This window comes from Vespula pensylvanica, chromosome 5 (assembly GCF_014466175.1).
Source record: "Vespula pensylvanica isolate Volc-1 chromosome 5, ASM1446617v1, whole genome shotgun sequence".
Classification (NCBI taxonomy): domain Eukaryota; kingdom Metazoa; phylum Arthropoda; class Insecta; order Hymenoptera; family Vespidae; genus Vespula; species Vespula pensylvanica.
Window position 1 is genome coordinate 7,105,499 of NC_057689.1, and position 27,184 is coordinate 7,132,682.

A 27,184-nucleotide genomic window follows, 5' to 3' on the forward strand; every position below is an offset into this window, starting at 1 on the left:
AACATATGTCTCGTTTTATCGCAACGAACGTATCATAGATATGTTAACGATAAGGTAGAACGATAAGAACAATTTGTAATTTTTCCAAGTAATTTCCACTTAGTTTTCTAGATATAGTGATATAGATTATTTTAGGAGAAAAAAAAATTTCCAATTGGATGATACTTGTTCGACGCATTAAATATTATCTGTTTGCTCGTGAAACGAGTCAGCGTCGTCTTTTCGCGGTTCTCCGTGTTATAATCCATTTATCTAAGCATCGGACTCGCCTATCTACTCGAGTATCAGCTGCTCGACCACGTCTCGAGGTGAGAGTCAAGATAACGCTTTGCTACTCTTGGTGCATCGATAACGACCTACACGTACACATAATATTTATGATTCGCTGTGCACGATAGGGCATATCATTTCACGAACTCGTTCAATATTCTCTCTCTCTCTCTCTCTCTCTCTCTCTCTCTCTCTCACTCACTCTCTTTCTCTATTTCTATCTTGAAACGTAATCATTTTCTTTCTTCTCGATCGATAATAAGAGAAATTAAAAAGAGAAGAATAAAAAAAAGGAACGATTGAAAATTAATACCAATTAGTGATGAGATCAAATTCATTTGTGTATTGAAGAATCCGAGAATGACTTCTATACCTAAGTAATGTATTATTTCATTCGACTGAAGTAGTACTTTAGGAAAATTGATAGTTCCTACGCGGTACTCACGAGGTAGATAAGTACTTACTTCCTTTAATCAAGTTCCCATCAAACTCATTTATGCATTATTATTCAAAATTAGACTTAACTCCTTAAGGAGAAAACACGTGAGTAAGTAAGCAAGTAAGTAACTAAATAAGTTATTGAGTAAGTAAAGTATCCATCTATACTTTTCATAGACATTTACTCATTCGTCATACTTGCGAATTCAAAGTCAATTTCGAATTCCTTCAAAGTATTCATTGAAATTTTATTATATATATTTATCGACTTTTAACAAATTATTCTCATCGCAACGTTCACTTACTATATTTTAGTTAGTTTCGAATAATACTTTTCGATGTACAGCTATTTCATTTGTTCCAAACGATATATATATCTAAATGTCGGTTGTTCCCAAGGGAAATGATAAAAAAATTACTTGGCTCTTGTTTCTTGGTTGGCAAGTTAAGTTTAAATATCGTGTAGAAGGAAAAGCTGAGTCCACGTTACGCGTATGTATATGTATATGTGTATATATCTATGTATGTATTTACTTCCGTCGCTTTCTCATAGGACGTTGCCTTCTTCGATTTTGAAACTCGCTTTCTCTCTGTTGCTCATGACTTCGTTCGTGGAAAACAATGATATACTTTCGTTCACATATATATATATATATATATATATATATATATATATAAATACACAACATATATGTACACAAATACACACAACACACACACACATATGAAGATAGTAAGGGCAAAAGTATCGTAAGAATGACGATGACGAGGAAGATGACGGTGAAAAAGAAGATGGCATCGTAAAGATGCTCGTAAGTTGCGTCCCATATGCCTTCAAGAGAAAGCAATTATGATATAATTACGCTGCTTATTATGGCGGTTAATTATGTAGAGATTGCGAGGCCATCGCCAAGCGAGCGAACGTTTACTAGCACGACAAGCTTTGTTCGAACGAGCTACGAGTTCGTATACTAGCTAGACATATATATATATATATGTATGTATGTATGTATGTATGTATGTATGTATGTATACGTATATATATCGAGAAGGGAGAGAACGCATAACGAGATGCCTCGTAGACGTTTTTCATTTATGGCTCGTAATTTCAATGTTGCCTTTGTACGAGAAAGTATCGGGCTATTGAATTACGCGCGCGAAACGCACGCACGTACCACATACACCATCAGTGGTTATCAAATTTTTTTTCTCCTCTCAAAGATCTACTTTGTTTTTATCTTTTTTTGTTCCCTTTCTTTCTTTCTTTCTTTCTTTTCTTTTCTTTTTTTTTTTTAAATTATATTATATTATATATATATATATATATCGTTTATTAATTTCTAATGCAATCGATATGTAATTTGTTTTTCAATGTATATAAGGATATTAAAAATATTAAAATGAATTGATAATTTATTTGCGATACGATTTAAAAAAAGAAAAGAACGTAAAAAGGAAATATTTCGTAAATTTTATTAATAGATACGAAGTACATTCTATTGAAGAAAGAAAGGAAAGAAGAAAGAAAGAAAGAAAGAAAGAAAGAAAGAAAGAAAGAAAGAAAAGATATAAAACACCATCGATCATTGATCGTAAGAAATTTGAAAACCACTGATACGTACGACATGTATGTATGTACATACAGTTTCGAAGTATATTTATATGTATGGTATGTATATCCACGTACTTAAAATTTACTACTTTGACGTAAGAATTAATGCGATTTTTATTCGACTTTCTACGCTATTCGTTTTCTCGCAGAAAATTGTTACAAAAAAGAAAGAAAGAAAGAAAGAAAGAAAAAAAGAAAAAAATTTCGAACTCCGCATTTCCTTCCGTCTTTCTACTTTTCTCCTTCCCTTTTTCTTTTCTTTCTTCTTTTTCTTTTCTTTCTCTCTCTATTTTTTTTTCTTTTGCATTTTTTTTTTTTTTTATTATCTATAGGAACGAGAAAAAGACAAAAGAAACGATCTTAGAGTTGAACAAAATTCGCAAGAAACGATCCTATGCCTCTAATCGGCGCTCTTACGTATTCTACGAACCGAACGAAAAAGTGCGTTTCCTCGGCCGCTATTTCTAAGTGCTCGAGTTTCCGGTGCGTTGCGTACTTGCAAAAAGCCTCGAGAATGTTCATTCCCTCGATAGAAAGAAAGAGAAAGAAATAGAGATATATATATATATATATATATATATATATATATAGAGAGAGAGAGAGAGAGAGAGAGAGAGAGAGAGAGAGAGAGAGAGAGAGAGAGAGAGAGAGAGAGAGAGTAATTCGGAAACTAAGATGCTGCTAACTCGGTAGAAGCAAATCAATCTTACGTATACACACACACACACACACATATATATATATATGTATAGACAAATACATGTACACATTAATACTCATTAAGTAATTTCAAACGTTCGCACTTCACTCGTTATAATGAAAAAAACTTTCACAGCTCTCCCTTTCAAAGTCTCGGATTAATGAACTCCAAATCCTAACTTTCGTCGATTTGTCTCTTTCATTACCGATTACCTGAAATTTCTTCAACAAGTGGGTGTATTTATATGGGTATATATGTATAAAGTAAAAAAGAAATCATTCTAAAGAACGTTTAAATATATGTGATGTTTCGTGAATGATGTCATCGAAATTAATTGGCTATATTGAATGGATTAAAAAAAAAAAAAAAAATTGATAATCATAATGAATATATAAAGATATTGAAACTGTTATTGAGGCTTGTGACATCATTTTAGAAACATCCTGTATAGATCGTTCGCAATGAAGTATAATTAAGCTAACGATAATGAATATTCAGATATCGAACTATATTTTCAGATATATAGAGAGAGAGAAAGAGAGAGAGAGAGAGAAAGACAGAGAGATAAAGAGTATAGAATAATGAGAATATTATTACTTTCTTAAAACAATACACGGACATGTTTCTTATCCATCGTTCACGCTATATAAGCAATCGAAACAAAGAAAGATTATTAGAAGAAGAAAGCTGCTTACAAATTCTAACATTCTGATCTGATTAAATTCTATGGCCTTAACCTTTTCGTAATAGATATAACGTATGAACGAAGTAACGAAATAACATATTACGATATATTATTAAAATTCTTTTTTATTAATGAAACGATACTTTCTTTTTTTATCTATCACGAATTGTTTTTTATTTATCACGAAATTGAATTTGGTAAAAGGAAATAAGAAACGTAATAATTGATAACGTAAAGGTGAGGTATACGAGAAGAGTAGATGGTTAAAAAAAAAGAAAAAGAAGATTAAGAAAAAGAAGAAGAAGAAGAAGAAGAAGAAGAAGAAGAAGAAGAAGAGGTCGTTCCGAGGACGTCGTCGGGGCAACGCACGATCGGAAGTCGAGAGACCGTAATTTCTGACTCATCGACCGACAGATTCGAAGGTAGGCCAGACTCGGGGACGAGAGAAGCGGTGCTCTCCTCTTCGTTCTTTGGACCACGCCTAGCATTGTCTTTTGCTCGGTCAATAAAGAGAGAAAGAGAGAAAGAGAGACAGAGACAGAACGTGCGAGAAAGAAAGAGAAAGAGAGAGAGAGAGAGAGAGAGAGAGAGAATTCCCTTTTACCCTCCTAACGATATTTACCGGTCGATCGAACGATCGATTCTCTCGACTCGTCGATACATATATACATACATACATACATATATAAATATATACACATACATATAAACATATATCCCAGATGTGAATATTTCTGAGTGAGTGAGTTGGCCTCGCGTGGGCGTTCAGAGTGACGGATACGAGTCGCTTCGAATAATCCGAGCCGAGTGTCCGACAAGAAAGGCAAGGCTCTATCGCCTTTCGTAGAAAGTCGCGTAATCGCTTTGCCGGAACGCTTAACTCCCTGCATTCTTCCTTTTTTCGTACTTAACTACCGTTGCCCAAGCAATTTCGTTCCTCTCTTTTCTCTTACATATCTACTTACTATCTTGTGTTACCTTCCACGAGGAAAGACATTTTATTCCACGTATTTCATTGACGAAAGGCTAATTTTCTAAATAGCATCATCGTAAATTTGTTATCAATGAAAATACTTTCTACGTTTCTATAATGATTTATCATCGAAATATGTAATACTTGAAATTATTTTTTGGAACGTCTACGTCTTCTCTATTCGTCTATCTTTCCCTATTTATTTCATGAAGATACTGATTTCTCTGTGATAATAAATTCATCTGCGAGAAAAGATATTTTAATACTGATCTAAGTACATATTTTATGACGTTTTTATGACGAAAGTTTAATTTTTTTAGATAGATTCATCGTAAATTTGTTAGATGTGAATACGTAAACTTTTGAAGAACGATTTTAATCGAAACATTTCTTACTTCTTCTTCTTCTTCTTTTTTTTTTTCGTTCATCTTATCCTATTATTTTGACGAAAATACTAATTTCTCTGTGATAATAAATCAAGCTACGAGAAAAGATATTTTATTCTACTAAAGTACGTATTTTGTGATGAGAGATTAATTTTCTAAATGGCACCGTCGTAAATTTGTTATATAATAAAAATACGTTCTACATTCGAAGCACGATTTATCATCGAAAATGATTCTAAATTATTTCTTAGATCGACGATCTTCTCTCTCTCTCTCTCTCGTTCTTTTTTCTTCGTCTACCTTTTCCTATAATTTCAATGAAAACGCTAATTTCTCTGAAGATTAATTTCTCCAAAGATATTTTATTCTACCTAAGTACGTATTTTATGACGATAGAATCATCGTAAATTTGTTATCTATGAATATATAAACTTTTGAAGCATGATTTTGATCGAAAAATTCTAACTTATTTCTTCGAACGCGACGATCTTCTTTTTCTTCTTCTTCTTCTTCTTCTTCTTCTTCTTCTTCTTCTTCTTCTTCATTCACTTTGCTTTATAACTTTAATGAAAATGCTAATTTTTCTGTGATAATAAATCACTCTACGAGAGAAGACATTTTAATTTACCTAAGTATCTAAATGTTTTATAACGAAATATTCATTTTTGTTAGATAAAATCATCGTAAATTTCTTATCTATCAATATGTAAACTTTCAAAAGTAATATTTCGATCGAAAAAAATTATAAATTACTTCTTAAAAGGACGATCTTCTTTCTCTTCTTCTTCTTTCTTCATTCATTTTGCTCTATTTGATGAAAATGCTAATTCGTCTGTGATAATAAATTAATCTACGAGAGAAGACATTTGATTCTATTTAATTACGTATTTTATAACGAGAGAAAAATTATTTGAATAGTATACGTAAACTTTTAAAGCAAGATTTTGATCGAAAACAAAAAAAGAAAAAAAAAAACTGTAAACCATTTCTTATATCGACGATTTTCTTTCTCCTTTCTTCTTTCTTCGCCTACCTTGTCCTATTACCTTGACGAAAATGCTAATTTCTCTGCGATAATAAATCAAGTCTCGGTCATTGTTCTCGCGCTTATAGACCGTGACAGGATCATTTTTAGGCACGACCAAAAAGGGAGTGTCTTATGTGATCCCAATCGCGAAAATTGTTACCACGTTGTAATCCTTAATAGATATGTAATATAAAATTGCATTTCTCCATTCAAATCCCTTTACGAATAATTCATATTTTCTAAATTAAACAAAAACTACGTTGGTTTATTTGTATCGTCTACGATCGATTCTAAATTCATTACATTTACTATCATGAAAATATTTCGTTGTTAGATCGTTGTTAGAAAATCGTTCGATCGAAAAATAGAAGATAAAAATACGAAACGAATATTTTTACAAAATTTGATCCAATTTTATATACATATATAAAAGAATAGGTCAACCTAGTGATACTTACTTGCGTTAACAATCTGCGAAATATCATTTCGTTCCAAGTAATATCGATTAAGAAATAGCACGATGTGTAGGTTGTTGTTCCATGGAGATTTCCATTTGTAAATTAAATCTTCTAGTTACGGTGGATTTACGGCGTACAAAACGTCGTCACTTCGAACGGGACTTTGTGTCAAAAGTATACACTCTTGTACTGGCTGTTTACGGTCTCTTCATATTTCTTCTTACATCATGGAACGTTTCTTTAACGATGTTTTTCGGAAGAGAAAGAATTTTTATTAAAAAAAAAAAAAAAAAGAAAAAAAAAAAGAAAAAAAAAAAGAAAATTAAAAATAAAAATAAAAGGACAAACGATAGATCGTGAACGAAAACTTGCTATAACGATTTATTATCTATATCTAATACGATATATATATCTAATAATATATATTATACTATCATAGTAGTATAATAATCTGTATATATATATGTATGTGTGTGTGTGTGATATACTATACTATCGTAGTATAATATATATAAATGTATATCGATTATAGCGAAGGATTATAGTAATCGGTAATATAATACATAAAGAATGTTTCGTGACGAATGATTATGGTTACTCGTAATAGTAAAAATCTTAATCAAGAATATATAGAAAATTTCTATAAAGGAACGAGTTCTTACGCTTGCTTCTCTTACAGAGATGTTTATACTTTCAAGTAGAACGTTGAAATAAGACGAAAGAGAGTGTCGACATGAAATCAAGGTTAAGCGTTAGATCTTGTTGTAGTTTACATATCCTCTTTCACGTTCCAATCTCTCGATATAATAGAACGGTATAAAGCTCTGATCAAATTTGATTATATTATTTAATCGTTTAATTAAATACGCAATATAGAATATACGTAGATATATAATATTCATATATCATATATAATTGTGCGAGTAATATTTCTTACTATCTCTACGAGAAAGCTAAGCGTGTTATCGCGAACAGATATCGTATTACACTGAGAAGGTCATCCTCCCCTCTTCACCGAGTGACTCACACGTTCTAATAATTTTTGTTTACATTCTCGTACTTACAAAGAAACTAACTTCTTAGAACGATAATCAATATCATAACATATAAACAATTAGTTAACATTAATGACCTTAACACGTTATGAATATAATGAAAACTTTTACGATAGATAAATCTATTTGTATGTTATATATTACGTACAAAGAATATAAACTAAGATGAAAAAAAAAAAAAAAAAAAAAAAATACACATATAATACGATGATCGTTGTATCCGTGTTGTGCTGAGCTACGCAAATATTTATCGAATATAAATTATAATTCTTCAAATTTTATAAGTATTATCTATATAAAATATTGATACGTATATACTATATATACGATATTTCTAAACTCCTATACCATTCGTTAATATTAATACTTTTAAATGCGTTATCAATTTGATTGAAACTTTTACGATAAATATATCTATTTGTATGTTCTATATTACGTAGAAAGAATATTAAAATAAAGCAATAAGAAAAAAAGAACATACAATGCGACGATCGTTGTATCCATGTTGTGCTGAGCTACGCAGATATTTGTCGAATATAAATTATAATCTGAAAAATTGTATAAGTATTATCTATACGGAATATTGATACGTATATTCCTACGAATATATCTACAAATATTTCTAATATCGTATACGATTCGTTAATATTAATAGTCTTAAATGCGTTATGAATTTGATTAAAACTTTTACGACAAATAAATCTATTTGTATGTCCTATATTACCTAGAAAGAATATAAAATAAGATGAGAAGAATTACACGTATAATGCGACGATCGTTGTATCCATGTTGTGCTGAACTACGCAGATATTTGTCGAATATAAATTATAATCTGAAAAATTGTATAAGTATTATCTATACGGAGTATTGATACGTATATTCCTACCAATCTATATATGTATGTATGTACGTGTATCTAGAAATATTTTTAAACTCGTATACGTATATATATATATATATATATATATATATATATATATATATATATCGAACTTATTAAATAAAATATGCGCTTAATATAAATGATGAGAAATTATATAACTATTATCGTATATCTAATTCGTATATCTAATTCGTATATCTAATTATCGTAGAAAATTATAAAGGAAGAAATTCGCGGAGACGGAGATCTATTAACGGAGATGTTTACCTTACCAAGTATTTCGTTCGAATGAGACGGAAAGCCGAACGTTCGAGTTCGGTTCAAGGCTAAAGAGAACCCAAACAAATGATTATTTTGATTACGTTATCGAAGAAAAACTTTCTTCGAAAGAGAGCTCATTGCGCGTATTTACATGTTTACTATTGATCTCAATGTCAGTATATCTTTAGATATATTAGACCTAAGAACAAGCGATAGATGTAGACCTACTAACAGGTAGAAATAAATTATTTCCATTAAATTATAAATATTTCTTGTGTCCTAACTGTCATTTTATTCAATGTATAAAATTCGTACTTTGTCATTAAGGTTCGGAAGCATTGATATTTCTTCTTTTACAATTTTTATATATAAATGTAATTATATCATTTATATGTAACAAATTATTTATATATATATTTTTTTTATATGAATAAAGTTTTATATATATATATATATATTATAAATTATTTTATATTATATATATATAATTAATAATATTAATTTGTTTATAGTTTGGAATCGTCGAAAATGTACGACTGATTTTTCTAAAAGAAGAACAAGAAGAAAAAAGAAAGGAGAAGAAAAAGAACGAGAAAAAGAAGAAGGAGAAAAAGAATGGACGACAGACAGTACTGACCTATATAAATTCTCGGAAGAAGAGTTGGCCTACTGACACATATAATTTCTTGGAAAAATTTCTGTTCACAATGCTAAGGTAGGCGATTAAAAAAAAGAACTCTTTTACTCACATTTACACAAACGTATAACATAACGTCGAACGTTCATAAAAACTTTATATATATATATATATGTGTGTGTGTGTACATATGTATACGTGTACATATATATATTATATAGGTTTCTCGACGGATCGTTTTCATATGTCTATGTCTGTGTATATGTACGTATATCTATTATATATGTATTCATTGAAGAGTCCAAGCTTCTTATTTCGATATAGATTGATAGATAAAGTATTGTCTTACATTCGAAAAGAAGTGAAACAATAGAGGCGCGAATGAAGGACAATATTTTTCCTATCGACTTCTCCAAGGTTCTTCATATTTCTTTCACGAATTATTAATAACATTTATTAACATAAATTAATAAATATCTAATATCAAAGTAGACAATTCGTAACATATTTGACAATCTAAACAATATAGATATTGTTATTAAAAAATAAAATAAATTCTACGTTCCTACCTATGATATATATATATATATATATATTCATTGAGCACGTTGAAAAATGGCGATCACGTTGTATATTTAAGAAAATTAATATAAAAATTGTTGGAAAGGAGAAAAAGAAGAAAATAACATATCTATATTATAATTTATAAGAGCATTTATCGCGTACCCTACGATCATCTCACCCGGTAGATAGACTCCATCTCTCATATCAATGTATCCACAATGAAAGCAATTATTATCGGCAGGATGCCGGTGATCCTCTCATTACCTGTTTCCTCCTTTGGATGTTGCGAACGCCTCCCGATGTTCCTTCGAGCGCGTAATGAAACGTAATGCAACGTAATAGAAGGTAATGGCTGGATGTGCGCACCCGATATACGCTCTCGTCCTTTCCCTTCCTCCTTTTCATTCTCCTCTTCATTCCTTCTCCTCTCGTATCCTTAAAGAAAGAAGAAGCCTTTGGTAAAGTGTTCTCTTGCTCGCGTCGATCGAGATCGTCACGGTCTTCCGTTTAATTCGATTACGGACGTCGAATCTATAAAAGGATCGCCTGGAAGCACGGATAAACGAAGATTACAACGTAGAAAATCGATTGTCCTTCGGTTTCGTTCGTTTTAATATAACTAGATAGTTAATATTATATTTTAAATAAGGATATGAACGATATTATGTTTTAAGTAAGGATTAAGTGATGTTTGAGAAAAAAGAAGAGATTAATTATTTTTGTATGTGTATATATAATATAATATAATATAGTATAATATAATATGTATTATATAATTATATTATATGAGATACATATATATATATATATATATATATATATATAGTGGATATTATATTTTAAATAAGAATTAAGATTGATATCAAGATAAATATTCATTATTGATATATAAATAATTATGAATTTAAAAACCAATTTTTCTACGTAAATTTGAAATGGAATGAACAATATGTATTGTTATTCTTTATATGGATCAATTTAAATTGCATAATATTTTATAGAATTGGAAAAGAAAATTAAATACGTTCTTCTATAAATTCGTTTTAATTGCAGTAATAGTAATAATAAGAATAAGATTAATAGTACGAAGCATTAGAGATTTTCTATCAACTTCGACTTAAACTCGTTCTTCGCATTATCGTCCGAGATTCGTGTCTTCGAGACGAAGAAGAGACGTAAAACCCGCATGTCTTGGTCCATTCCAGTCTGTACCGCGTCACTCGTTCGCGTGACTTCGATTCAAAAGAAATTTTTATTCTGAGTAATCGTGGGAAGGAAGATTACGTTCGCGTTTTGCTGAGTTAGCGCCGATTTCATCCCTTCCTTCGTGCTTGTTTATCCAGACATAAAAATTTTTCCGGATGCTGTACAATTAGGGTCATATGAACAAAAAGAAAGAAAGAAAGAAAGAAAGAAAGAATTTTAAAATAACACATATCATTCTCATAAATAAGGAATATAATGCATCTCATAAATAACAAATACATACGTGGATACGTTGAAATTATATTTTCATTAGTATGAAATTCAAGTGAAATGAAAATATAAGTGCTATAATTCCCACGGAAAATGATTATTTCTGATTTATAAGATTTCCTTTTATGCATATCTACAAATCTTATCTCTCTTTCTTTCTCCTTTCTCGTTTCGAGATCATATCGAATCGGAATCACGACAATAAGCAACGATCGATCGCATAAAGGAATATTATCTACGACTGGAGGCTATCCTCGGAATCGTCGCGGTAGAAATCATTTCGAATCGATTCGATCGGATCGAATGGTTTCGGTATTGAATAAAATACAACATGAAACCTATGGTCTTCGAGAAACACGGCACGCGCCTTCGTTTCTATCGTTCGAAAGCAATCATTTCAAGACTACGATATAAAGCTAACCTACAATTCCGACTTGTAAATCGGGTTCAAGCGTGTGCGACTTGTCCTTTGTCGATTTTTCTGCTTTCGATGATTGCCACCGTCGTTTGACATTTTTCATGGTTTTCTTGTTTTCTTTTCTTTTTCTAATTTTTCTTTTCTTTAATTTTATTTATTCCCCTTCAAGAGAAGGTGTATCAAATAGATACAGGATATACGTGTATGTACGTATATCTTTCTATCTTTTTAAAACACGTTAGGAAGAAATCTGTTTTCTTATCTATTCGCTACAAAATCATACTAGATAGTAACTATCGATCGATTTCTCTTATTCTATTCGAAACAATATCCCTGTCTATAAATAAATAATAAAACGTCGGTGTATTCTAGTATTAGATCTTTTTAAATTGAGAGGTGATACATTTAACATAAACATATATATATATATATATATTTCTATACATTTATATTAAAATGTTAAATCGATAAAAGGGTGTCTCCTCTTGATATTAAAAAAGCCGAAAGCGGTTTCCGCGGCATATTATGACACAGCACGATCGATAACCATCAGACAGCAATTTCAAAGAACCTGGAAAGCATTCAAGCGGAACAATTGTGTGATTTAAGTGCTGGAGGGAGTCGGCACGCTTCCAGAATTCCAAGGCGGTGTTCGTCGATCGAGTCGAGATCACGACGAGGAGACTTTCGCTCGAGGAATCCATCGTGAGATCGTTAATGTTTTATAAACGATCGAGAGAGGGTGGATCGATAGTGTTCCTTTTTTGTCGGACGTCTAATCGGCGAATCGTTATTGCCGATTTACGAACGCTCCCTTCTCGTGTCTAAGAATCGAGATATGTAGCTCGGTGCTTTATGTCCTCGAGTTCTCTTCTTCTTCTTCTTCTTCTTCTTACGTTTTTTCTTCTTCTTCTGTTTCTTCTACTTCGAGTATCGAGACTTTTACCAAAGGAACGTCGCTAGCTATCTGTTATATACGCTACGAAGAGAAGTGGATCGAGAGGAGGAAGCAAAATGTCACGATCGATAATGAAATCGTGCGGCAAGCTGGTCTTCGAACCGATCGGCCTTGCCCCTTTCCAATAAAACGCACGATAGAATACGTCCGAGCACGAGAGTAAATCGAATAGATCGATATATATATATATATATATCTTTAATATACATATAGAGATACACGTATATTAATTTATATCGATATAGTATTTCTTTTCGACATAGAATACTCGAAACAATTCGTTGAAAATAAATAAATACGATCGTCACAATCGCCTTATTCGTATGAATTCTTTTTCTTGTCAATTTTATAGATATCATTCTGAAAACAATGAATGAAACGAAACATCGACGTTTTCTAATTATATTTTAATAATAATAGAAGAAAATCGAAGAGTCCTTTTAAATCGAAACATCGTTTTGGTGGTTAAGCTTCTTTTCTTCGCGAAGCTTCTTTCCTTTTTCTCATTTTTGTTCGATCGATACGATTTCACGACGCGCGAGGCTGCCGTTTGAGGTCATAGTTGATCTCTGCTCGATATAATCGAGTACTTTCTCCAGGGTGTACAGAGCAAAGCTTATAAAACCGTAGCATGGCGTGCCACGCGAGAGAGGTTCGGCTTGTCCGATCTAACACGATAAGCGGACTTGAAAACCTATTGTTAGGGCTCCATTCGTTCTCCAACTAAATTATCCAAATGCATTCGAATACCGTTCCGCGTCGGCTAACCGTCCGTGGACGGTTCAAACGCGCACGCTAAAACGTTGTGCCGCCTCCGCTTTAGCGTTTTTCCGCTGGCCGAATGTAAGACAAATCTCTCGGGAGTCCAAACACGACGATATATATTTCCACTTTGTATAACACTGTGTGTCTGTGTGTATATCTATGTTTCTCTCTTTCTATATCTTTCCTTGTTATTCGCTATCTTCTTCAAAACACCCACGCAATATAATGAACTCGATCGAGATCCAGATATCGCGTGATTTAAGAGTCCACTCGATTTTTTCTTCTCGATATACTTTAAATTAACAATAACGGAATGTTAAAAAGAGAGAGAGAGAGAGAGAGAGAGAGAGAAAGAGAGAAGGAGTGGGGAGAGAAAGAGACTATTATAACGAGTAGATATATTAGATACATTTATACTATGATTTATAAAATGATTTTTATATATCCTAGAAATTATTCGTATCCTTTGAAAATATATGGGAGAGATTAGGAAGAAACGTTTGGATTGTTATCAAGAAAATAAGAGAGAGAGAGAGAGAAAGAGAGATATCTACGTATTTCTCTCTTCATCAGTAATCTTTCTTAATCTCTTAGCGTTAGAAAGGTAACAGCTATCGATCTTATCATATCGTTTCATTCACGATACTGACGCAACTACGTACGTATTTATCTATTACTCGATTTGCATAGTCTTCCGTGGTGGATTAAGAAAAAAAAACACGCGTGTTTAATTAACCCGCTACTTCCACGAATTTCAATGTGCTCGAGAAAGAGTGAAAGACAAGAAAAAAAAAGAAAAGAAAGAAAAGGAGAAAAAAGAAAGAAAGAAAGTAAGAAAGAGAAGAAGAGAAAAATGCGTAGAAGAGTTACAATGCGGAAATCATGTGTTTTTGTGATTGTATGCGTGTGTATATGTCCTCCTTCGTAACTAGTAGCATACGGTAACGTGATTTAACGAGCGACGGTCCAATGCTTTTCGTGTGTTTTGGCGACAGACACTTCTTCTTTAGTTTGTTGTATGGGCCATGTTGAAATGTTCTAAAATCTTCTCCAGGAAACGTTTGGATGGCCGTTAAAGAGTATTTAATACGTCGCCCAGTCAATTTGCTTTACTTTAGCTCGCGATCAATTCTCTAAGTCGAGAGGCTTTGGTCGCGTTTGCCAGCGAGAAAGTCACGCTTCGCTACCCCTACACTTCGTCGTAGGCGTCTATCTCTTTCTCTCTTTCTGTCTTTCTCTCTTTCTGTCTTTCTCTTTCTCCGAATATTTATCGGCTAATATACGTTTCGGGACGACAGAAGACCCTCTCTTCTTCATTTTCTTCTTCTTCTTCTTCTTCTTCTTCTTCTTCTTCTTCTTCTTCTTCTTCTCGGGAGACTGTAAATATCAACGTTTCTACAGGATTAATAGGAGTATCAATTTATTCGAGTAAACGTGGATATATATATATATATATATTTCTATTTATATTTTTTTCAGAATATAATTGATTTCGTATAATATTATTATCGAGCGTGAATTAATTCTTCCAATTCATAAATTCGTCTTCTTTCTTTTTCTTTCCTCTTTTCTTTTCTTTTTTTTTCTGAATGATTCTTTCTCTTTTTATATAAACGAAGAAAGTAAGGAACACGATCGAAGGATATAATTAACTAATAATATTAAAATTCGTTCTTTTCGTAGAAACGAAATTCGAAATTCCATTTATTCGTTTCTTTATTTATCTCTTTATTTTTACTTATTTATTATCACTCAGTTTATTAACGGCACACAGTATGCAAGATAAGTAACATACGAACGAAGAACAGTAATTGTCTGTGATATGAATATTTTCTCTCTTTAGTATATTCGTACCACGCCAAAGAAGAAGTTATTCCTTTCGCACGATCGAGTCGTAAGATGAACGAATCGGTGGCATGCGCTTTCGACATCATCATTCTCCATCCTCCTCCTCCTCCTCCTCGTTGAACACTCTTTCTTAGCGCAACACTCTCGTCTCGAATCTGCAAACGGATCTGGAGCGGCCTTTCACTCTCTTTCCGACTTTACATCGTGATTTCGATGAGAAACTTTAAGATGAAGACCTTCAGAAGGTTGTTGCACAAAGAATTACTAAAAGGACTTATTACGATAATAGAAAATATTATAACGTACTGTACTGTAACATCACTGGTAATAATCAATTTACTTATATTATGCTTACATAATACATACAGCCACATCGAATTCGAAAATTACTTGGAAAATAGTATCTCGATTGTCGATACTTTTTAACTGTCTCATTTTATCGGCTATCCAACCACCATAAATTACCTTGAAATCATTGGTCACTCGAACAGACGATTCTTAGGACGAACCTTTCTTCTTCCTTTCTTCGTTTTTATCGTTTTTTTCTTTCTTCCTTTCTTTCTTTTTTCTTTTTCCTATCGCCTCTCGATGATTTACGATGGCAGCCACGTCGGCTTCGATCGCTTTCAGCGGGTTACACCTTCGGACTTAACGATCGAGGAGTACCATACTCGAAGAACTAATGGAATTAACCGGCTCGTTAGCACGGAATCGATAGGTTGATTATAATTTTTTATCGATGCCGCTTCCTTACCGATTCGTTTCTTATTCAATTTCAAAGGGAAAATTATTTTGCGAGATCATCGCTCCGTTAGATCTTTACGAATGATCAATAGCAAGAAAATCTTACTTGGGGTGTATATATGAGATAAATTTACGATGTTTACATAGAGAAAAGGAGAAAGAGAGAAAGATATATCTATACACATACACACACACACACACACACACACACACATGTTTGTGTAAATACATATCAAATCTATCCTACGTTGAAAAGTTGGACAGATACGTAGACCGAGGCGACACTCAAAAAGAGATATTTCCCTTTCTCTCGATGACGATAAAAATAATGAGTGTATAGTCGCGGAGAAAAGAGAGAAAGAAAATAGAGGGCAGTAGAGATAAAAGAGGAGGAGGAGGAGGAGGAGGAGGAGGAGTAGTATGAGGGGGTTACAACAAGTGGCGGCAGCAATATTCGCAAGTATATTTTGCTTCTAACGGAGTCGCCAGGCCGAACACGATTCTCCGATAGATCTGAGACGGTGCCATAAATTTCGCAAATGCATTCGCGATCCTCGTTTGGAATATTTTATGAACGGCATAAAGCACGATCTCTCCACGTAGGCGGATATCCTCCTGGTCAGGTTGAAACGAGCCCGAGTTTTCCCATTGAATGTTCGACGAGATCTTATTTATATATGTATCCGCATATACTGATTTATTTCTAATACTTTAAGAAGCTCCGTTCTACGATGCATAGTATATTATAGGACGTAGCTACCATGGAATATTATTATAATCTTTGCCGAAATCTCATTAGATCGGAACATGGTGAAACGGTATTAAGCGTGTAACGGACGATTCGTGAAAAAAGAATTGTAAATAGAACGAAATTATTTCACGATACGCCGCATAATCTCGTCGTTCCAATCATCTTCTACTATCATCAAGGATGGTGGTATCTTCTCGGGATCGTTCTTCTTACTAGACGTTATCGAGAACATTAGATTCTTGCTGCTAGATGTAATAGACATTTGAGACTCTGAAAAGGAACGAAAGAAAAAAATATATGGAAAATGATATCATAGTTTAACGGAGACATATTCATCCTATTTAAACGAGATATTTTCAATTACTCTTCGTTACTTCGAATCTGATTAATTCTAATGGTTACTACAAACCTTGCGACGAGTGTTTCCTCGTTACGTAATTTCTTATTTTGTTCAAGCAATCGATATAAAGTAATCTTTCACGAAATTTCGGTGTTGTGAAAGTATACAAGAGTGGATTCACAGCGCTGTTTACGGGAAGTATGAATACGACGACCCAGGCGTGAAGTTCCGCTAGAAAGGAAGCGTGTGATCGTTGGAAGATCTAGAAATGATCGATGAAATATGTCGGTATAGTAAATCGAAAGTAATCATAGTGCCTAGTTTGGTACTTTTGTCGCGTGTTCCTTTCAACGAGAATATATCTATTCGTATATCGTATTAAAACGATATTATCATTGTTATTATCGTCGTACATATACGAGAAAATATTTTTTTGAAAAAATTTCTTTCTCTCTCTCTCTCTCTTTCTCTCTCTCTCTCTCTCTCTCTTTCTCTCTCTCTCTCTCTCTCTCTCTCTCTCTCTCTGTGTGTAGGAGAATGAAAGAATCTTATGAAAGCACTATCATTACTACTTTACATATATCACCATGATAGAAAATTAGATAGATTTATGTATACCTGGTACAGGATACCTCATCATGGCCAAGATTTTCAAAACGATAATCGGTGCCCAACAAGTTGCGTCCGTTAAGACGATCAAGAAGAATCTTAAAGCAAATTCCATATCGCCGACTGATAATGGGGTTGCGTGACGAGTTTTCCAAACGCTTGCGAACATGCCAGCATAAACGTATCCGATAGTTATCAGCCTGCGTATTTTAATCGGGTTTCAATGGGAGTATCGTTAGTCGAAATAGATTAAATCGTATTAACTGGAGTTCCGTCGATTAACCAACGAATTATTTTCTAACGGGATATTGTCGACTCTTACCCCAACAAGTTAACTCCTAAAAATATGAATGCGGAATACTGCCATCCGATCGAGTAAGGATCGTCTATGTGCAATGGAAAACACATACCGTTCGCCCCATAAAATCTTGTGCTGTTTCTCCATAGAATGACTGTGTAATAGATATTATCATTTATATTATTATGATTAGAAAGAAAGGAGAATCAGACGATGTACCGTCATGGTTTCAAATGACCTATCTTTATAGTTAGTATAGTCTATAATAATTGATATAATATAATACAATGATAAAAAAAAAAAAAAAAGAAAGAAAAAAAAGAAAACGAATGATACTCAAAGAAAATAATCTACGAGGAATTTGATTAAACGACAAATTGTATTTTACGTTCGCGATAAGCGGAAATAAATGAAAAGAAAAGAGAACAAAAAAGAAGAAAGAGAAATAGAAAGAAAGTCTTTATAGCTCAGCGAATAATCTATACTAACATTGTATCTACCATATGTGTGTGCGTATATACCTGGAATTACAGCGAGTATAAAACCAGTGATCCATATAAACATCATCGATGCTGCTGCTGTCTGTGGCCTCATAGCACGATGACCTTTCAACGGTGCGGCGATCAGTACGAATCGTTCAACGGACATAAACGATAGGATAAGCACTGATACCTTAGAGATCGTTTCAACGTTCAATTAGTTAGATATTTATTTAATTAAAGAGAGATGCCTATGTTTTCTCTCTCGGCTCTTATCTGAATTTCATTTGATTAAGTAGTTCATAGTTTTATATACATATATATATATATATATACGTATATGGATGCACACGTTTTATATATTCTTTCTATAATTTGTATACTTTTTAATTCAATAATAACGAAGAACGTTAAATCGCTTGGTAACCATTGATAAAAGTTATTACTTATAAATAACTATTTTAGAAAGATTTATATAAGAATTACGACGTTCTTACTTCTGACGAGATCATCGCTAAAACTCCAAGAAAGGTGCACACCCAAGAGGACATCCATGAGCTAGCTTCCTTATTGTAGTTATCACGGAACTGCAAGTCTACCAGAGCGATTATGAACAAGTATACGCCCATCAGCATGTCGGACACTGTAAAAGGGATTACGCACAATGCTATTGCTATAGCCAACGGTTCTATGATTTATAGTTGGGTTCATATCGTCGGTGGATCATCGTTACGCCGTGTTGTAAATCGTATCGGTTAATAATATCGCGAAGCGTAGAATAGCATTCTGTGTCGAGGCATATAGCGTTACATACCTTTTATTATAAAGGTTTTTTTTTCCTTTAATGATTTATTTCATCGTTCGAGAACGTATTCAGACTAATCAGTAGCTATTTGATATATTTTATTTATCGATATTTAAATATTCTTAATTATTATTATTGATTCATTAATGACTTTCACCGATACCACGATTTAATATTAATCAATAAAATAATATAATGAAAAAAAAAAATATATATATATATATATGTGCGCGTGTTTTAAAATGAAATTATTGATTTTATATTAAATCCGTCGTGATAATGATCAAATAATATTTTTAGTGAATATATTTTGATTACGAACCGGCTAGATTTCGAATCAGTATACTCAAAACACGATTCTCATCTTTCGCAGTGAATCGTTCCCAAAGTACAAGTGCATTGCCTATGCAAGTTATGCAGGATATTCCCCAGACTGCACCCTTCAACATAGTTGTCCCTAGCAAGTGCGACAAGGACGAAAGACCTTTTCCAAAAAAAAAAATAAATAAATAAATAAATAAATGAAGATACGATGTAAGAACTTTGTTTTCTTTTCACTTGTACAAATCTATAAATTGTAACTTACCGTCGCTGGTTGGCGAACACTTTTGTACCATCGATGCAAACGTCATACAGTAATGAAATTTTTGAAAGTATCTGTCAGAAAGAAAAACGAGCAAGAGTATAGATAGAAACAAAGCAAAGAAACGAAAATCACGTTCATAACGATACGAGTTAATTTACATAAAGTCCAAGTTGTCAAACACGTTGAACGAGTCCTTGTTTAAATTGTCCATATTAATCTCTTGGACTCCGCTGAAATAAAGAAAGAAACAGACATATTTTATATTTATATATTATATTTATATATATTAAAAAGAGGAAATCGGAATCGGAGTTGGATATAATTAGAAACAACGAATGAGAGATGAAATTTTAAAGCGAACTCGAATAAATTTGTTTTAGAATCTTGATTTATAATATGGTCGATTGAAGAAAAAGAAGAAAAAATGGAATTAATTCGATTAATACCCAACTCCTGAAGGGAAGAATTATTAAAACGAAATAAAACCTACAGTGATCGTAGATTCGTCAGAGGAATCAGCACATCCATAGAGAAATCCTCGATCGGATTATAACCGATCAATCTGCAATTACGAAAGCTTCGGATAATCCATTGAAAAAAAAAAAAAAGAAAAAAGAGAGAAAAATAAAAAAAGAACCAGTATATTAAGGTCAAGAAAATCGATTAAGAGATGCAGTTTTCATTAGATTAAGATACGTGACGTTACTCGTTTAATCGTAATCTGCGATGGTATAAGTAGAAGTAAATACGTTTGCGGCACGTAGAAGATTTAATACGGTTTACTTACAGTTTCGTGAGATTTACCGTAGCTTTAAATACGTTCAAATGCAAGATCGTGATATAATTATGTGCCAGTTTACTGAAAAAATCCGTTTATTTATCGTAATTTATTAGTGTCACGGTATTATGACGATGTAAAACGATTTATTCGAATACTTACAGCTCGAGAAGTTGTTTTAGATTCTTAAAAGCATTCTCGTCGATGGTCTTTATGTGATTACGTTCCAAGTTCCTATGTAAAAACAATTATTTCTTTTTGTTTTAATAGAAGCACATAGTAATTTGTTTAATGATAGTACTTACAACGATTGTAAAGCAGGCACACCCTTGAACATGTCCGCTGTGATGCTCTCGAAATGATTCTCACTCAACATTCTGCAATGTAACTTTAATCTACGTATAACGAGGTATAAGTTATCGTTATCAGTTATTAAATTTAATAAAGGGTCTTCGAAGACTTACATTTCTCTTAAAACCGGCAATCGTGGGAGCACGAAGTTGGTTTCGTTTAAAAAATTCTTACGAAAGTCACTGAAATAAAAGTAGTCTAGATCTCGTTCTTACGAATTTTATATACATTTATGTAGATACAGATACCTATATGAAATACTTTAAATTAAATAATACGTAATTATTTACATCAAATCCATACTCGAACTATTTTCGAAATCTGACAAATCAGCTGCCACCAATCGATTGTCCTTGGCCCTGAGAGTCTCCAAATTAATTAGACCAGCGAAATCGCCAATTTCGATAACGTTTAATTTATTGTCCGATAGGATACTAATCGAGAGATAATATTTATGATATAATATTTATTGTTAATAACTATAAACTTTAGATCTTTACTTACAGCCAAATTAAATTTGCTTGATTTACGAAGGCTCCTTTCTCTATCTCGGTTATATTATTATTATCGAGATATCTATAAAAATGGATGATAATATAGATAAAAGCAATGCGAGTAATTTAGAATATGATAAAAAAAAGAAATAATTAAAAAAATAACTTACAACAAATGCAGCCGCGTGTATCTCGCGAGTGCATCGGCTGAAATGCTTCTTATGGAATTGTTAGTTAAAATTCTAGAAAAAAAAAAAAAAAAGATGCGTTCGATATTTCTTTTTTCTCAATACAATAATGAAATAAACGAAGAAGATAATAGAATCGTACAATCGATCGATTTCCGATGACAAATCCCGTGGGATTTCTTCGTATCCTTTGCAAGTCGCATGACATTGATTGTAAATGCATCCTACGGGACTGTTGACGATCTCTATAAACGATAATAAAAGTAATCAAAAAAGATACTTAATTTTGTTTAACGGATGATACGAAAGGAAATTTCAATAAGACAACGTTGATTACCACAATCTTTATATTGAATCTCTCCAAGTTTATCCTGTTTAAAGAACCAACTCCAATCTCCGTTTAAATCGACTACAATGCGAAAGAATTGTTTATCTCGTTAAAAGAAATTGGAAGTGATTGTTTCATCTTCATTTTCTTTTTTTTTTTTTACTGTTTTATTTTTTCTTCGTTACGTCGCAACTTACCACACAACTCGGTTGATTCATCGTCCTCGTACGGACAATCCTCTACTCCGTTACACCAACTACTTTGCGGTTTGCAAATTGTACTATTCAAACAGGGAAACGTACCGATTGGACAGTTATCTATAATCAGGATTTGAATAATACAGCTGAGTAACAAAATCATTAGTTTCTCAAATAAATTAATAATCGAATGATCACCAATGTCGATTTATCAAGTATTTAAATTTCTCATTATTTTTTTTTTTCTTTTTTTGCTCGATATAATAACAGATAATGTCAATTGGAAAAGATCAATTTTTAATCAATTTACCGTCCATCATCGTTGTACGAATCGACTGTGAATGATTCATCGATCCTACAGAAAGTAAGATTAAATTAAGTTAATAAGATTGATTTATAGAAATGAATTCGATTCATTTCTAACTCGAATATATTTCTTTATCATTTGAAATACAGTATTATTCCATTTCGTTTGATTACTAAATTGCCTTTTTCGAGTAATCGATCGTACAATTACATCAGGCTTTTTGTCCTGAAGGGTGTTTTTATCTAATCGAGAATAGTTCGAAACGTTTCAAATCTCGAAAAACACGTTACACGTAAAAGCAATCTCATAAAACTCGTAATACGTTTTTCGAAGAGCGAGCGAGAAAGAGAGAGAGAAAGAGAGAGAGAGAGAGAGAGAGAGAGAGAGAGAGAGAGAGAGAGAGAGAGAGAGAGAGATAAAAAAGATTATATAAGTATATAAAGTAATTCGTGTTTACGTGAAATATAAATGATTATACTTACTTTGATTAAAATAATACATAATTAGGAAGAGCATGAAGACAGTTAGGATCAAGGATGCACCGATAGCTGTAATCCTTCGGTATATCATCGTTCATTGACGGTAAAACTTTTGTCTAAAGATACTCCGGCAATCTCGACAATTTTTTTAATCGTTAAAATCAAGACGATCGATGATATTGATTAACACTACTCTCGTCGATTTTTATTCTTCCACGTGTTCGATTTGTTCTCGACACAAGACCGTATAGCACTGGTTGCATTCGTTTTCTCGTTGCAAGCTCCAAGTCGCACGCACACGCGCTCTTCGTCCTCGTGCAAGTCCTCCTTCCTTTCTCGACGATTCGCATGATTTCATTGCAAATTTTGTCGATCGATCGAACGTACGATTCTTTTGCTTTATGTGTGTGTGTGTGTGTGTGTCACTTTATTTTATCGCATACGTTACCATACATTTTCACTCCTTCACAAATATATTTTTAGTTTTCTTTTAGAAATCTTTCTACTTTTTCCACTTTCGATCTTTATATCCAAAGGTAAACATTTAAACTTGATTGGTTGCATTTAATCACTATACCTATAGAAGATATAACGATGTATTAGATAACGTTGCATATATATATATATATATTTCATTGGTTTATCACCGTATATCATTATCAAAGATACTAGTAAAATACTTCTAAATTTATTCGTTTAAATTATTATCGTATATATCTTCAAAAGCGAGAAAACATTTTATTCTCGGATAATATTCGAGGAAAACGTTTTGTCACGAACTACAACGTAAGGAAGTAATCTTTCAGCGACAGTTTGAACGATCATCTATCTTTCACGATTATTACTACACGTTTCTTTCGAAACGAAAAACTTTTGTAAGAAATTACATTTCGTTGGACGTGTAAATCTCTTAGTTCGTGCCGAAGCATAAACTATTCATCCATATTCGACTATTACTCTGATAACTTCGTGAAAACGTAAGAAACTAACTCAAGAATACGTAAACGATTCGTTAATAAGGAAACTTTATCGATCGTACATAATAACCTATCTACCTATCGATACTTGTTTTTCTTTATTTTCGACGAAGGTTTCCTTTTAAGATAAACGCCAAAATATGTTTCAGTCTTTCAGCGACCTTCGACGAGCGAACTACCTCTGGAATCTCAAATCCACTTTATTAATTACTTAGATAATAATTAATTAATATTATCAAATAGATAATAATACTACAGATTTACAAAACAAAAGGAACAAATAATCGTTATTAAATTAGGACAAAAAAAAAGAAAAGTATGAGAATAAAACAATACACGAAATTCTTTTACGACGAGAAAGTATTGACCTGGAGTAAAAGGCTTCTAACTTTACCAGGACTTTGGCCAGAAAATCCTAATGATTTTCGTTTCTTTTTTTACGTCGTTTACGTTGTCCTATTCACCTGTTTAGAACTCGTTGGACTTTTTCAAAGTTTGCACGATCTCGACAAAACTCTTCGAAACGTGACGCTTTCTTTACCAACTATATTGATCATCTTAAAAGCTTTAATGTTTCGATGGAAGATGCATCTAGTTTTACCAATCTTAGAGATTGTCAAGAGAGATATATCCCGAGGATTATATCAAACGAATAACGAAAAAGAAAGAATCGTTTGGTATAATATGGCAGCTACCATGTTTACAACGTCCTCGGCAACGTCTCTTTTCTTCGTTCCCACTTTGTTTTACTGCAAACCGATTTTCGAATGTATTCTTTCCAGTAAGATAGATTCCTTGTGTAATATTATTTATACAGATATAATATTATAATAATTAATAATATAACAATATGTATAAATATTTATATTTACCGAACTCGTCGAACGAAGTCTTTTTTGTACGATCGTAGATCCTAAGAAAATGATCGATGTTGTAAACTCGATCTCGATCTAACGTTGTTGGCTTCGAATTTTTATTTTTTTTTTGGTTCCTTCTTTTTCTCTCTCTCTCTCTCTCTCTTTCTCTTTTTTTTTTTTTTTTTTTTTCTTAAGAACGAAAAGATTATTATCGCAACCGGGATAGCGATCAGCGATCGACGCGAATATCTTTCGAAAATAATATAAATCTCACTTTGTTGTTCTTCACAGATTTCGATAATTGCACCCTTCCGTACGAGTTACCAGTACGAATAAATTACGTCTACGATGTGACAGATGCGCGTAAGTACGCGATGTTCTGTATCTGGTTGATACCAGCCAGTACTATGTTAACCATAGGTGCAACTGGTGCGGACAGTCTTCTCGTCACTTTAACGTTTTATCTATGCGGACAATTATCGATTCTTGGAAATCGTTTGAAAAACGTTAATCTAGAAATGGGAAAGTATCATTACGAAATGAAACTTCTGATCGATCGACACGCCGAACTCGTAAGGTGAGATTCGATTTTGTTAGAGAGAAAGAGAAGAAAAAGAAGGAAAAAAAAAAAAGAGCGATAAGATAAAGGAGACGTGTTAAATTTATTTTTAATTTTTATTCTTCCGTCGATGAAACGTCATCGACGATATAAATTCTCTTTTTTCTCTCACTTTTTCCATTCTATTACGATCCTCTACGAACAGTTTTCTGAATTAACATCTTTTTAATTGGTTGAACAAATTATTAGATAAATGAGATCGTTGAACTCTTTTTCATTTATATATTTATTTCTTCTTTTCTTGGCACATTTCAAACGAAGGATTTCGCAGATTTTAATATTTTTCTTGCAGGTTGGCTTTGATTTTAAAAAATGCCTTCAGTGTTCTCATGTTCGTGCAGACGTTAGGTTTGATATGTTCTCTCTGCGTTGTGGCCTATCAATTACTCACGGTAATAAACCATAATCTGTTTATATACGCGTACGTATATATTCAAAGGATTTATAGAAGAAATGAAATTCGATGATTAGCGCGATTCGATAACTACAAAGTATTACTATCGTGTCGTTTCATTAAAAATTTATATAACGTAATGTTTAATAAAGATTACTACCTTTTTATTAATTCGTTAAAGCGAGAAATGAATATGAATAATTAAAAAACTTGAATGATCTCTGTCCGGATTTGACATCATTCGTAACATTTATATCTAATATAATATTTCATATAATGAAATATACAATTAAGCAGATATAATTTTATTGATTATATCTTGTAAAATATTTATTCGTAATAAATCATTCGTGTGTTTGCGTATACGCGTATACGTGTGTATGCTTAGACGTCGGAGAATGGTAAAGATCTAAACACGATACACTTCGTCTTATATTCCTGTGCTGTCGTACTTCTGGCGTTTTGTTATTGCTTTTTAGGAGAATGTTTGATCGAGGAGGTGAGTTTTGAGTTTGTAGTTGAACGAAGAAAATCGATGTTATAAGATGTACCTTTATAATTTCATTTTTAGAGTAGCGCCATTGATTTGGGTTGTTATCTTACGAATTGGTACGAATTACCCGCAAAAGAAATACGTTCGATGATGTTTTGTATCGCTCGATCGAGAAGACCTTCTTATCTAACAGCTGGACAATTCTACGTCTTTTCTCTCGAAACTTTTGCTGTCGTAAGTTCGACGAATTTGTTTTTTTTTTTTTTTTCGACGACCGCAAAAAAGACTCAATCCCTTCTCTTCTTCTTTTTCCTTCGTTTTTATATTTTATATCTTGTTTTATAGATCATGAAAGCTTCTATGGCCTATCTCTCGGTTTTGAGGACTATCACGTAACAAATGTGAAGTGAGATTAAATTTAGATCGAATTTTCTGCTTGTTAAAAATAAAATGCAAGAACATGTATATATCTCATTTATATACAATTTCTATGGTTTTTCTGTAAATCCGTAAGACGCTAGGGGGATCGCTAAAGGAAAGAGTAGGAGTAGAGGGCAAAAAAAAAAAAAGAGATCAACGTTCTTCGCATTCCTCCAGAATGAATCTTTTTTCGTAATTTTTTTTTTTACTAATCGTGATCGTTTCTGCAAGAATGCGATCGAGACGTCTTTTACAATATCGTTTTCTTTTTTTTTT

The 27,184-nt window shown here is 32.5% G+C and overlaps 2 protein-coding genes across 4 annotated transcripts in view; one reads left to right on the forward strand and one right to left on the reverse strand.

Moving 5' to 3' along the window:
* Positions 1-8,800: 8,800 nt before the first annotated feature.
* LOC122629169 (odorant receptor 82a-like) overlaps positions 8,801-27,184 on the forward strand; it is a 20,203-nt gene continuing 1,819 nt past the window's right edge. The window contains exons 1-6 of one of the 2 annotated variants that reach the window (XM_043812275.1): positions 24,444-24,906; positions 25,274-25,559; positions 25,894-25,993; positions 26,384-26,494; positions 26,567-26,722; positions 26,834-26,894. In XM_043812275.1, coding sequence (XP_043668210.1) covers positions 24,444-24,906; positions 25,274-25,559; positions 25,894-25,993; positions 26,384-26,494; positions 26,567-26,722; positions 26,834-26,884 — 1,167 coding nt within the window. In that variant the 3' untranslated portion in view covers positions 26,885-26,894. Of the gene's footprint in view, positions 8,983-9,260; positions 9,464-24,443; positions 24,907-25,273; positions 25,560-25,893; positions 25,994-26,383; positions 26,495-26,566; positions 26,723-26,833; positions 26,895-27,184 lie in introns of those variants that run through there. The other variant, XR_006327194.1, reaches the window with a different exon arrangement.
* On the reverse strand, positions 16,603-23,508 carry LOC122629167 (relaxin receptor 1-like). 2 transcript variants are annotated; one of them, XM_043812268.1, is made up of 22 exons: positions 23,152-23,508; positions 22,673-22,717; positions 22,363-22,482; positions 22,175-22,246; positions 21,980-22,082; positions 21,820-21,891; positions 21,660-21,731; positions 21,446-21,589; positions 21,269-21,337; positions 21,110-21,181; positions 20,967-21,038; positions 20,814-20,885; positions 20,517-20,588; positions 20,185-20,256; positions 20,027-20,097; positions 19,763-19,924; positions 19,133-19,278; positions 18,678-18,828; positions 18,181-18,310; positions 17,868-18,058; positions 17,319-17,480; positions 16,603-17,179 (listed from the first exon to the last, which is right to left on the reverse strand). In XM_043812268.1, the coding sequence occupies exons 1-22, from the start codon at positions 23,237-23,239 to the stop codon at positions 17,031-17,033; spliced, it is 2,307 nt and encodes a 768-aa protein (XP_043668203.1). In that variant the 5' UTR covers positions 23,240-23,508; the 3' UTR covers positions 16,603-17,030. The 2 variants fall into 2 exon arrangements, with proteins under 2 accessions (XP_043668203.1, XP_043668204.1); XM_043812269.1 differs by lacking the exon at positions 22,673-22,717 and having other exon boundaries at positions 21,110-21,199.